The following is a 12,093-nucleotide window of genomic DNA, read 5'->3' on the forward strand; positions in this document are numbered from 1 at the left end:
AGAACACCGAGTACACGAAAATCAGGATAAGCCCACAAAATAAGACGGAGTCATCACTTACCTTTCATCGATGCACTTTCCGTGTACGGCAAGCTAAACCCGGAGCTCATAGATACAAACACGTCACTAGAGAAGCACAGGCCAGCAGAAAATCCAGCTGAGTATAAAATCCCCGCGAAAGCAGGCATTCAAGCATCGTCGTCGTCCACAATGAGGTCTCACCTATTTTCGCTCTGCTTACTGCTCGCAGCTCTGCTGGTGATGCTGGGAAAAATAGAAGCTCAAAGTAAGGAAGCAAAATGTTCTTTGTTCATTTGAGTCGTTCTCCATTTCACTAAACGTAAATGTATTTCTCTGCAGTTTGCACGCAGGAATGCCTTCCCAACTCTACCCTTCTATGCGGCGATGTAGTATCCCTGGAACACTGTCAGAATTGCTGCACCATCAGGCGGTACAATGGTGGTGGATGCGCTCTAATTCGTAATGGAGAAATCATCTGCGTGGGGGACAATTATTCACCTCCTTTTGGAACAACCCCGCCTAGACCTTGAACGGTGCAACAAGATGTTTTATAAGATTGCATAAATAAAGAGAATGCTCAAAGTTTCCACACTACCGAGTGGACTTTGAGGAGGTTGGTCTTACTACGTACTTTAGGCAATCAATTTGTAACAGGTAGCCTAGTTTACTTTATTAGTGATGTGACTACAAATATTTTATGAATGTAAATTTGAATATAAAATTTAAAATCAACTAGTTGTAATATAAAACTTTTACCTGTAGGATCTGTCACAAGTTGAGCACAAAAATGTATCAATATCCTTATTAGATGTCCGTTTTCTGATTAATAATTTAACTTCCTCAGGCATCAATTGCTGACTTTCTTCTTCTGCTAGTGAAATAGCTTGTAATGCAGTAGCCAAGCCAAAATAAAATTTATTTTGACTTTTTTTACTTGTGGTTTGTTTCTATTTCTTCCTAATACATCAAAAGTTTAGACTACACATGTATTTGTTTCACCTATAACAGGTATATACCTTAGTTGTATGTTTAGTTTTACAATTTAGTGGATATATCTAGAATATATTTGAATATTTTAAAATATTCTACAATCTAGATTACTATTTTATTTATAATTATAAACATGTTTATAATTGGTTTCTAGTATTTTTGGTACTATTAAGCAAACAAGTGTTGCTGCGTGCAACACACAGCAAGTTTCTTACATTTTGGGAGTAAACTTCCAGTTGATTGGATTAATAATAATAGTATTTGACTATAAAAAGTAATTAGTGGTCAATTTTTAGGCCGAAAGATTTTCTACCAAAACCTGGAAGCACCACTGGCACTTGGAAGTCGGAACTTCAGTCGAGGTCTTGCCTACCTGCACAAAGAACCTGGAAAACAGACTTAAAGATCAAGCCACAACGAGAAATTTGGCATGGAGATCTCCACGATGCCAAGAACCTCTTCGACAGCGCTCCAACGCGGTGGTTTCTTGGAACATGGCGGTCGAGGCCTACGCCGAACACGGCTAGCTCCAAGAAGCGAATTCCCTGTTCGACGCCATTCCTTGCTGCAATATCTTCTCCTGGAACGCAATGCTCCAAGCGTACCTTCGGTCCGACCGCCTGGTGCCCGGATCTGGACGTCCAAGCGCACGCCGAGCGAGGCCTGGCGTGGAACCTCTTCTCCTGGACGATCCTCGTCTCGGGGATAGGGCGTGGCGGGCATTTCAGAGGCCAGGGAAGTATTTGACGGGGTCAGGGATCGAAACGTGGTCACCTGGAACGCCATGTATGGCAGCGCGTGAAATATTCGATTCCATGGGCGAGAGAAATGGAATGTCTTGGGCTTTGATGATATATAAACGATAGCTTGGAGGAAGCACAAAATCTTCTCGAAACCTTGCCCTCAGAAAAACCACTGGCCTGGAACTTGTTCTTGTAGCACATGCCCAAGATGGGGAAATTGAGGAGCGATCCCTCTCAAGGCCATAGCAGCAGCATTTTCGCAGTTTGGACGTCTTGATCGATCACACAAGATCTTTGAGACAATGCCGGAGAGGAACACTGTTTCCTGGAACGCAATGCTTCATGGCTATGCCAAGAACGCCCACGCTGTAGAAACCTTGGATCTTTACAAGAGGATGGCGTGTGAAGGAGTAGATCCCGATGCCACCACTCTCATCGCCACCTTGATCGCCTGTAACCACATTGGCTTGCTCGCTCTGGCAATCCACCACTTCTCCTCCATGAGCTTCGATCACTCCATCGCCGAGACAATTGATCACTACTGCTGTATGATCGACATCCTTGGCCGGGCCGGCAAGATACCAGAGGCCCAAGAGCTGCTCCACACGATGCCATTCCAAGCCAACCAAGTTGCATACACTGCTCTTTTAAATTCCTCTAGAAATGCTGTTCTAGAGGTTGTTCCCTGTGGATACCATGTATGTTCTGCTGTCCAACTTAGCGGCAGCTATTGTTAATACCCATTCAGCTAAGAGAATACCTTGAAAGGATGCCTTCTCGTGACTTTGATGGCATGTACCCGCGCAGCATCCTTATTTCTGGTCTATAATGACCCTTGGCAGTTGTTCCAATCTTGCTTGTAAATGCTCCATTGGTTACAGATTAGTTCTGTTTCTTGTTATAGTAGGTGGTTTGAAAAATATAACTTGTCTCAATAACAATGAGTAGCCAGAATAGCCGTGAAGCATAGCGTTCCAGGAAACAGTGCTCCTAAATGCTGCAGCTATGGGGGTCGAGGATACTACGTCCTTGACAGGAAAATTTGTAAAATCTCCTCAAGTTGCAGGTTTTGAGAGACTTTTTATGCCTCCTCCAAAAGCCTAACCATCGAACTTTCTTGCGTTCTTTCCCGTGTTTCTTTGACGTCCTGTAGCTTCATGTCATATTGAACTCTACGTAGTCATCGCTCACCTTTCGTCGATGCGCTTTCCGTGTACGGCAAGCTAAACCCGGAGCGCAAATATACAAACACGTCACTAGAGAAGCACCGGCCAGGGACTTTCTATCCAGCAGAAAATCCAGCTGACTATAAAATCCCCACGAAAGCAAGCATTCAAGCATCGCTTGTTACTCCTCGTCGTCCACAATGAGGTCTCAGTTATTTTCGCTCTGCTTACTGCTCGCAGCTCTGCTGGTGCTGCTGGGAAAAACAGAAGCTCAAAATCCAGCGATCTTTATTCATCTGAGTCGAGTCTCCATTTCATGGGGGTTCGCTAAACGTGTTTCCTGCAGCTTGCACGGGGGAATGCCTTCCCGACTCTATCCTCCGATGCGGCGATGTAATATTCCCGGAACACTGTCAGAATTGCTGCACCATCAGGCGGTACAGTGGGGGTAGATGCGCTCTCATTCGTAATGGAGAAATCATCTGCGTGGGGGACAATTATTTACCTCCTTTTGGAACATCCCCGCCTAGACCTTGAACGGTGCAACAAGATGTTTTATAAGATTACATAAATAAAGAGAATGCTGAAAGTTTCCACACTGCCGAGTGGACTTTGAGGTTGGTCTTGCTACGTACTTTATGCAATCAATTTGTAGCAGGCAGTCTAAGTGATTTTCTATCCAACCATCATTCAGGGTTCAAAATTGAATTTCTTTTTGACTGCCAAGTTTTTTTTATTAGTCATGTGACTACAAAGATTTTATGAATGTATTGCATACAAAATCTTATATCAACTAGTTGTAATATAAATTTTTTCCCTGTATTGTCTCTAACCCAAAGATATATCAATCCTATTGAATCTCCATTTTTTGATTAGCAACTTAACTTCTTCAGGAATTGATTGTTGGCTTTCTTTTTCTAATGCATTAACTAAGCCCCAATATAACTCTATTTTACTTGTAGTTCATTTCTATTTCTTCTTAATAGGTCAAAATTTTAACTTGAGTATATGTAGTGAAATGGGACATACCTTGGAGCATTAGAAGTAGTTGTAACTGCTTCATCTATAACAGATTTTACCATCTAACAGTTATTATTCATTTAGATTAATTTTGTATTTATAATTTATAAACTTTCTTAAACACTTCCTAGTACATTCTTTTTTATTCTACCATTGGTTAATATGCAATAAAATTAATCTTGATTTATAAATTATAAACATGTTTATCATTATTAATCAGTTTTATATATATATATATATATATATATATATATATATATATATATATATATATATATATATATATATATATATATATATATATATATATATATATATAACACCATGCCTAGGTAATATGCTAATTATAGTACTCTATAACATATAGAATATCCATTCAGGACTTAATTTGGTCCATTCATAAAGAGGGGTCTAAACCCTAATTATATTCACAGTGTTTATAAATTATAAATATGTTTGTAATTATAAAATTTTAATAATTAATAATAATAAACATTATTCTTATAGAAAAAAAACAGTGGTCAATTTTTAACCCTTTTCCTTTGGTGCTGTTTTAATAAAATGCCAGGTTTCATGTGCTGCCTTTCTCAAGTTCCAATTTCTAAACCATCCCATGGAATGAGTTGCTAGAGCTCGCCATTGCATGCAGTGTTGCTGCAAGTACAGTCCTTATAATCAGGCTCTTTGTTGTTCTGGGCTCTTATGCAAAAACAAAAGATGCAGAAACGAGCTGTACACGGCCCTCTAAGAATACTGCAGTTAGAAGGTTTTCTCAGTAGTCGGGGAGACGCAGTTTTTAGCCAAAGTTCATGCATTTTGTGTGGTTTCTGCGTTCCATTTTACAAGTTTCAAGTTACTGCTTTATGAGTTCCTGCCCAAAGGTTTGCTGGACTAATGGATTTTAAAAGCCATAACCTGGAAGCACTCCACTGGCACTTGGAAGTCGGAACTTCGGTCTTGCCTACCTGCACAAAGAACCTGGAAACCAAAACGAGAAATTTGGCATGGCAGTAAAATAGATAGGTGACGGGAGACCAAAAAGGAGACAGTTGTAGTAGTTATATTGTGTCGTGGACGTTGATGATCGCGGCCTGCGTGGAAGCGGAGTCGCTGCTGGCTCGGATGCCATACAAGGTCGTGATTGCCGAGACCGTGATCGTGGAATCGCTAGCGAGATCCGGATGTGCGATCGGATGCCACAGCGGAATGTTGTGGCCTAGAACACAGCTTACACGCGAAGTGGAGACGAGAGTGGAGACCTTGATCGAGCGAGCTTACTGTGTGACGCAATGCCGGAGAAGGATCAAGTGTCCTGGAACATCTTGGCGCAGAGGTATGCCTCGGAGTGAAATCTGGCCATGGTGAGGCATTTCTTCAAAGAGAATGCCGAGGAGAGATGTGGTTTCTTGGACCGCGATGCTCGTCACGCACGCGAGCAGCTGGGAAATCGACAAGGAAATGTTCTTGTTTGAGATTATGCCCGGAAAGGATGTGATCGCCTGGAATATCATGATCGCCGCCATGCCAGATCGGGAAATCTCCACACTGCCAAGAACCTCTTCGACAGCTCTCCAACGCGGGGCCTGGTTTCTTGGAACATGGCAGTCGAGGCCTACGCCGAGCACAGCTAGCTCCAAGAAGCGAACTCCCTGTTCGACGCGGAACGCAATTCTCCAAGCGTACTTTCGAGCTCTTCTTCGATCGAATACCGGAACTCGTTGTAGCGTGGAACAGCGCCATGCAACCGCACGCCGAGCGAGGCCTGCGATTGTTCCACGCAATGCCGGCGTGTCGTCTCCTGGGTGATCCTCGTCTCGCGGCGGGCACTTAAAAGAAGGGATGTAGTTGACGGGGCCAGGGATTGGAAAGTGGTCACCTGGAACGCCATGCTTGCGTGCTATGGCAGCGCGTGAAATATTCGATTCCATGGGCGACTCAAGACCTTGCCCTCAGAGAAACCACTTGGAACTTGTTCATGCCGCACATGCCCAATGTTAGGATCCTATCCCTTACACCCTAAGCCAACTGGCTAAAGGGGTGATCACTTGATTGCAGGGCCCTTTCCTTATCCTATTATCCTGACCTGGTGCCTAACAATCTTCCCTCGTCAGAGAATGATCGTCCGCGATCATACTTAGGCCACCATCTGGTCACCATGGTCCTTCTCTTAGGGTCTCCCAAACCTTGGTTCTCCCTCTAGATTCACCATGTTAAATATTCTTTCAGAATATTCTTGCCCCACTCATCAGCCACGAGAATCAAACTAGGCTCCAATACCATTGTTAGGATTCTATCCCTTACACCCTAACCCAACTGGCTAAAGGGGTGATCACTTGATTGCAGGGCCCTTTCCTTATCCTATTATCCTGACCTGGTGCCTAACACCCAAGATTGGCAAATTGAGGAGCGCGATCCCTGTCAAGGCCATGGCAGCAGCATGTTTGCAGTTTGGGCGTCTCGAACACAAGATCTTTGAGACAATGCCGGAGAGGAACAGTGTTTCCTGGAACGCAATGCTTCATGGCCATGCCAAAAACGCTCATGCTGTAGAAGCCTTGGATCTTTACAAGAGGATGGCGTGTGCCCGATGCCAATTCTCATCGCCAGGCTTGCTCGCTCCATCCTTGGTCGCCCCGGCAAGATCCCAGAGACCCAAGAGCTGCTCCACAGCCAACCATGTTGCCTACACTGCTCTTTTAAACTCCTCCAGAAACGCTGCTCTAGCTTCTTCACTGAGGTCTTCCCCTGTGGATACCATGTATGTTCTGCTGTCCAACTTAGCTGCCCAAAATGCTACTTTTCACATTATTGGCTTTACATACCATGCTTCAGCTATAAGTTTTACTTCTGTTTTACGAGAATACCTTGAAGAATTGGCCTCTCATGACTTTGATGAAGGCATGTGTACCTGCGCAGTATCCTTATTTCTCTTTGCTTATAAATGCTGCATTGAGGTTGGACGGATGCTGAGTGGTAGTTCTGTTTCTTGTTATAATAGGTTCTGGTCTGGTTTGATCAAAAAACTTCTCTCAACAACGGGAATCGTTCCAGGATGCAGTGTTCATTTCCTCAAAGATCTTGCGTGATTGATCAAGATGCGGGAAAATGCTGCAGCTATGGTGGTCCAGAATATTACGTCCTTGACAGGAAAGTTTGTAAAGTCTCCTCAAAGTTGCCCACTTTAGGCATGTGCTTTCAATACATGCTTTTGGGGTCTTATGCTTTTGAAGCATAAGACCACTAAGAAGAAGAAGGATCGTCTCTACCTCCTACTCTCTCTCTCTCTACACTCTCTTGTGCTTGAGCCGCCCGAATCTCCTGGTAGATGGCCAAGTAGTGCGAATTTCCAGTCGGGTTTTGAGAAGGCCTTCCACAAGCCTATGACAATCGAAGTTTCACCCGTTCTTTTCAGTAGTTTCGTAGTTGCATCCCATATTGAACTCTGGTACTTTCTTGACTGGGATGCCAATCGCCTGTAATACCGAGCACACGAAAGTCAAGTAGAGCCCACAATAGGAGACACCTTACAGTCATCGCTCACCTTTCGTACAGGCACGTTTCTCCAGGACCAGCTGACTATAAAATACCCACAAAAGCGGGCGAAGGCAAGCATTCTGCTCATTCAAGCATCGCTTGTTATCGTCCACAATGAGGTCTCACTTATTTTCGCTCTGCTTACTGCTCGCAGCTCTGCTGGTGCTGCTGGGAAAAACAGAAGCTCAAGGTAAGGAAGTAAAATGCTGAATCCAGCGATCTTTATTCATCTGAGTCGAGTCTCCATTTCATGGGGGTTCGCTAAACGTGTTTCCTGCAGCTTGCACGAAGGAATGCCTTGCCGGCTCTATCCTCCGATGCGGTGATGTATTATTCCCGGAACACTGTCAGAATTGCTGCACCATCAGGCAGCAGTACCGTGGTGGTAGATGCGCTCTCATTCGTAATGGTAAAATCATCTGCGTGGGGGACAATTATTTACCTCCTAAAGGGACCCCGTCTAGACCTTGAACGGTGCAACAAGATGTTCCACATAAGATTACATAAATAATGCTCTTGAGGCCTGGAATGCTCTCTTTTTTTTCCCATGCTGCCTTTCCCAAGTTCCAATTTCCAAACCATCCCATGGAATGAGTTCCTAGCTTGCCATTGCATGCAGTGTTGCTGCAACTACAGCCCTTATAATCTGCTCTTTGTTGTTCTGGGCTCTTATTCAAAAACAAAGATGCAGAAACGAGATGCGCAGGGCCCTCCACAAAGAGTCAGAATACTGCAATTAGACGTCGGGGAGACGCAGTTTTAGCCAAAGTTCAAGCATTTTGTGCGTTTCATTTTACAAGTTGCAAGTTATGATTTTAAAAGCCAACACTCCATTTCCAGGTGGAGTGCAATTTGTAAACCCCCTTTTCCATGGTGAAAAAGTCACGCGGTTTACAAATTGCATACACTGGCACTCGGAAGTCGAAACTTCAGTCGAGGTCTTACCTACCTGCACGGAAAACAGACTTAAAAGATCAAGCCACAAAGCTGTATATCCCATACTCTAAATTCATACTAAAGGTTATAAACTAAAATATTATTAACTACTACAATTGTCTCCCGTCAATTTTCCTGCGTTTAACAGTGTTACAAGCAACACAAGAACACTGGGGTGAGAAAGATGCCATTGGAAATTGCTGTATCAAGGATGAATCGCCCATCCAATACCACCGTGGCGAGTGGCAACTTTATCCCCTTGAGCAGCAATGACTCGCCTCCCACAATTGACATCCAAAGCTTTGACGAGATGGCACCTCTGACGTTCTTCTATGATCTATGTTGACCTGGTTTTCACAGGACCCGCATTCTCGAGCCTTACGTTGCTCCTTCCAACAACAGCCACAACATTCCATACTCGAATCCTTTGAGTGTGAGGAACCACACATATGATTTCGTGGTCGTCCCACTGGTGAAGCCCATGGACAGCCGTGTCGTCCACTCCCTGGCTGATACCATCCAGCAGTACCCGTTTCGTTCACCACCTCGCTCCACCAAAAGTAAAAGCTTATACGAATGAATGAAAAATCACCTTTTCCTTTGTTCGAAACCATTCTCCGTCATTTCCTGCTCATTGATCCCACCATGTCGCTGCACGACGCAAAGATAGCTTAGCAATTTTACATGACAACAGCGCCATTCGTTTTTCCCCTGTCAACTAGTTCAGAAAGTGAATACCTTGAAAGAACGCTCACGGGAAGGTGTGTGTACCATGCGCGGCATCCTTATTTCTGGTCTGCGAGGTCCCCTCCGAGTCGTTCCAATCTTGCTTGTAAACGCGCCATTGGCAAGCTTATAGAGGTCGGACGGATGCTGAGGTGGGAGCTTTGTTTCTTCGAAGTCCTGCGATGTAGGATTGTTAATCATTTTCTCATAGGTTCTTGCCTGGTTTGAAGAAAACAACTTTTCTCGCTGCCACAGAAACCTCTGCCGCTCCTCTTCACCAACAGGTTGGAATTTGAGATCACGCTGTGAAAAACTGCCAGGTTCAATCCCATGCAGAAGCTTCTCAATAATGTCTCTTGCGTCCGTATCGTCCAGATCAGCAAGTGAAGGAGAGTTTTCAATGTTCTCGCGTAGCTGATGGCAGGCTAATTTTTCAGACAGAGGATACACCTGCGGTCAAACACAAGAGTTTATCTATACCAAAACATGGAAAATAATCAAGTTACCTGAATAATGAAACCTCGGGCAGTCTTTACAATGTTGTGTTCGTCAAATTTCATAGCTAAGCTAGCTGCTGTATCCATCTGCAAGGATGAAAGACAATGTGTGAAGAAAACAGAGCGACCAATCAATATTACCTTCTGGTTTTTCCAAAGAAAATATGCTAAGCTCTCTGCAACTTCACGAGATGGTCCCATCGGGGACCTACAACATGAGAAAGAACAGAAGGATAGAAACGAAAATCACTTGCTAGATGGAGCGTACTTACACAAAGGTTCTGTGAGACTTCGATAGGCTTATAGACAGGCGCATGTCACACTCTCTGACTACCGTGGCCATGATCATCTGAAGATATGACAAATTAAGTTCCATAGTTTTATCAAAGCGGGGACTTACGTTTCCATGAGAACTGTGGCTTAGATTGTGGACGTGACCCGTCGTGAAACCATCAAATGTAGTGGCCGCATGAACAAATCCAAGACGTCCATCGCATACTGTTGATATCTGACGAAAAACATCATCAACTCACCTGCAAACAATGATAGAGAAAGGCAAAACGCATCGCACCGTGATAGCATTCGCGTCGGGAAAAATCGAGCTCAAAAGAACCGATCCCATCATCGCGTTACCAAGAACGATCGACGACTAAAGGAGAAAAAACAATAACCAATCCAAGAAATGAGCAGGCTCCACATACCATTCGAGAAGTTTGAAGCGTTCTCTGAGCTTCCCGAACGAGAGCATCGGCTTTGACACTATGAATCTCGATCTAAAATCCTCGTTAGTGTGTTCTTCATTCAATCAATGGTACTGCATACCTCTTCACTCGAGCTGACGCAGCTAAGAATGTAATCACCACTACCGCTGGAGGAGCAAAAGCCTGCACACAACGTTTGATCCAATCGTCAAGAGTAAAAGCGCTCGAAGACAAGGAAGCACTCACCCCTTCTCAACGCGAGTAGAGAACGCAACCTGCGCATCGCAATATCAAATGGAGACCTAAAACGTGAATATGCGAGAAGAAGGTATTTGTGCTCCAATCGATCTTCTCGAGCAGCAAGGCTACCATGCCGATCTCCAGCTCTGCCTCCAGCTCGTCAAATCTTGCGGTCACTCCAGGGATCTCTCCCAAGCAAAGAAGCTCCACTCCCAGATCCTTGCAACCAAGCACTCGCGCAATCGGCACCTGGAGAACCTCCTCATCGAGATGTATGGAAAATGCGGGAGTCTGGAGCGCGCGCGCGCGCTGTTCTTGACGATCTGGAGGAGCCAAACCCCTTCTCCTGGCAGAGCGGGCATCTGGAACAAGCCAAAGAGATCTTCCAGCGAGATGGCACGGCACAACACCGTCTCCTGGACTGCACTGCTCACCGCGCATTCCCAGAGCGGGACTTTTCAAGAATCCTGGAGCCTGTTCCAATCGATGCCCCGGAACAACACCATCGCCTGAAACGCGATGATCGCGATAATCCCTAGCGCGATTGCTCTTCGTCCTGGAATGCGATGCTAACGGCATATTCCAAGAACGGGCTGCATCCTTTTGCTACTAACCATGCCTTTTAGTGTTCGATCTCGTTTGACTCCTTGTATTTGAGGTTGTGGATCCACTTACACTTTATAATCGATGTGCCTGTAGGTATAGACTCCCTAAGAACAAGGCTCCATGCATCATTCTCAAGCTGAGCGTTATACTCGCTTTGCATAGCAGCCTTTCAGTGAAATCTTTGTGGTCCTCCAAGTACTTCCTGTAAAGTTAGAGGTTCTTGGATAACTTGAGCAACCTAAGCATGATATTGTAGAATATTTCTTGTTGGCTTCTAGGTTCTGGTTGAGTGATGCTAGGAATCCATTCTCGTTCAAGCTCTATTTGAATAGTTTGTTCAACGTCTTGTTCTTCTATAGAACTTTCAACATAAGAGTACCTATAGTTAAATCACTATAAGTTGAGGGAAATCTGCTGGCAGTTGTTTTTATCAGTGGAGGTGGTTATGGAGGGAGTGACATCGTTGTTCCTCAAGCTGCCAAGACACAGTTAGATTGAAGTCTGATAAATACCTAAGTATTAGAACTTCCAATTGAAGTAGAAGTTGAGTATGTAGGGATCATTTCTCTAAAGAGACGAGTCCTCCAAACTAGGAATTTCTTCTGGCTAAAAACCACACTTGATATCCTTCTTTTGTGGTCTTGCTATAGCCTAGCATCATGTATATAATAGTCCTATCTTCCCACTTGTTTTGTCTTTGTTCATCAAAGGTATGGGAGTATCCTATACAGCAAAAAGCACGTAAGTAAAAGATGGTTTCATACCTGTCCATAATTCAGAAGGGGTAGTACATTCTGAATATACTGCAGTATTGACTGCCTCTGCTTATATGAAACATATGCTTTGTGAGAAACATCCAAAATAGTGAGCATCTCTCTCTACAACTCCATTTTATTTGTGATCGTATATTTGG

At 44.2% G+C, this 12,093-nt stretch overlaps 2 protein-coding genes across 4 annotated transcripts; one reads left to right on the forward strand and one right to left on the reverse strand.

Moving 5' to 3' along the window:
- The first annotated feature begins 2,056 nt into the window (after positions 1–2,056).
- On the forward strand, positions 2,057–3,372 carry LOC9631899 (pentatricopeptide repeat-containing protein At3g29230). The gene is made up of 3 exons (XM_002991525.2): positions 2,057–2,452; positions 2,733–2,820; positions 3,161–3,372. Exons 1-3 carry the CDS (start codon positions 2,057–2,059, stop codon positions 3,370–3,372), a joined length of 696 nt encoding a protein of 231 aa, XP_002991571.2.
- A 5,110-nt stretch (positions 3,373–8,482) lies between these two features.
- On the reverse strand, positions 8,483–10,848 carry LOC9631900 (33 kDa chaperonin). Of its 3 annotated transcripts, none has more exons than XM_024665305.1 (11): positions 10,581–10,848; positions 10,456–10,517; positions 10,335–10,406; positions 10,205–10,282; positions 10,034–10,141; positions 9,906–9,982; positions 9,775–9,841; positions 9,643–9,720; positions 9,149–9,586; positions 9,003–9,061; positions 8,483–8,919 (listed from the first exon to the last, which is right to left on the reverse strand). In XM_024665305.1, the coding sequence occupies exons 1-11, from the start codon at positions 10,615–10,617 to the stop codon at positions 8,748–8,750; spliced, it is 1,248 nt and encodes a 415-aa protein (XP_024521073.1). In that variant the 5' UTR covers positions 10,618–10,848; the 3' UTR covers positions 8,483–8,747. The 3 variants fall into 3 exon arrangements, with proteins under 3 accessions (XP_024521073.1, XP_024521074.1, XP_024521075.1); XM_024665307.1 differs by lacking the exon at positions 8,483–8,919 and having other exon boundaries at positions 9,149–9,313; positions 9,396–9,586; XM_024665306.1 differs by lacking the exon at positions 10,205–10,282.
- Positions 10,849–12,093: the final 1,245 nt, after the last annotated feature.

This window comes from Selaginella moellendorffii, unplaced genomic scaffold, assembly GCF_000143415.4.
Source record: "Selaginella moellendorffii unplaced genomic scaffold, v1.0 SELMOscaffold_121, whole genome shotgun sequence".
Lineage (NCBI taxonomy): Eukaryota > Viridiplantae > Streptophyta > Lycopodiopsida > Selaginellales > Selaginellaceae > Selaginella > Selaginella moellendorffii.

What these genes read in the sequence shown, in the direction of transcription:
- LOC9631899 (XM_002991525.2), top strand. Translation starts at nt 2,057, where the DNA reads ATGCCGGAGAGGAACACTGTTTCCTGGAACGCAATGCTTCATGGCTAT. An exon ending in TTGTTCCCTGTGGATACCAT is followed by an intron (nt 2,453 to 2,732) that starts GTATGTTCTGCT and finishes ATAGCGTTCCAG; the next exon opens with GAAACAGTGCTCCTAAATGC. An exon ending in AAAATCTCCTCAAGTTGCAG is followed by an intron (nt 2,821 to 3,160) that starts GTTTTGAGAGAC and finishes TACTGCTCGCAG; the next exon opens with CTCTGCTGGTGCTGCTGGGA.
- LOC9631900 (XM_024665305.1), bottom strand. Translation starts at nt 10,617, where the DNA reads ATGCGCAGGTTGCGTTCTCTACTCGCGTTGAGAAGGG. An exon ending in AAGTCTCACAGAACCTTTGT is followed by an intron (nt 9,842 to 9,905) that starts GTAAGTACGCTC and finishes CTCATGTTGTAG; the next exon opens with GTCCCCGATGGGACCATCTC. An exon ending in CCCGAGGTTTCATTATTCAG is followed by an intron (nt 9,587 to 9,642) that starts GTAACTTGATTA and finishes GTTTGACCGCAG; the next exon opens with GTGTATCCTCTGTCTGAAAA.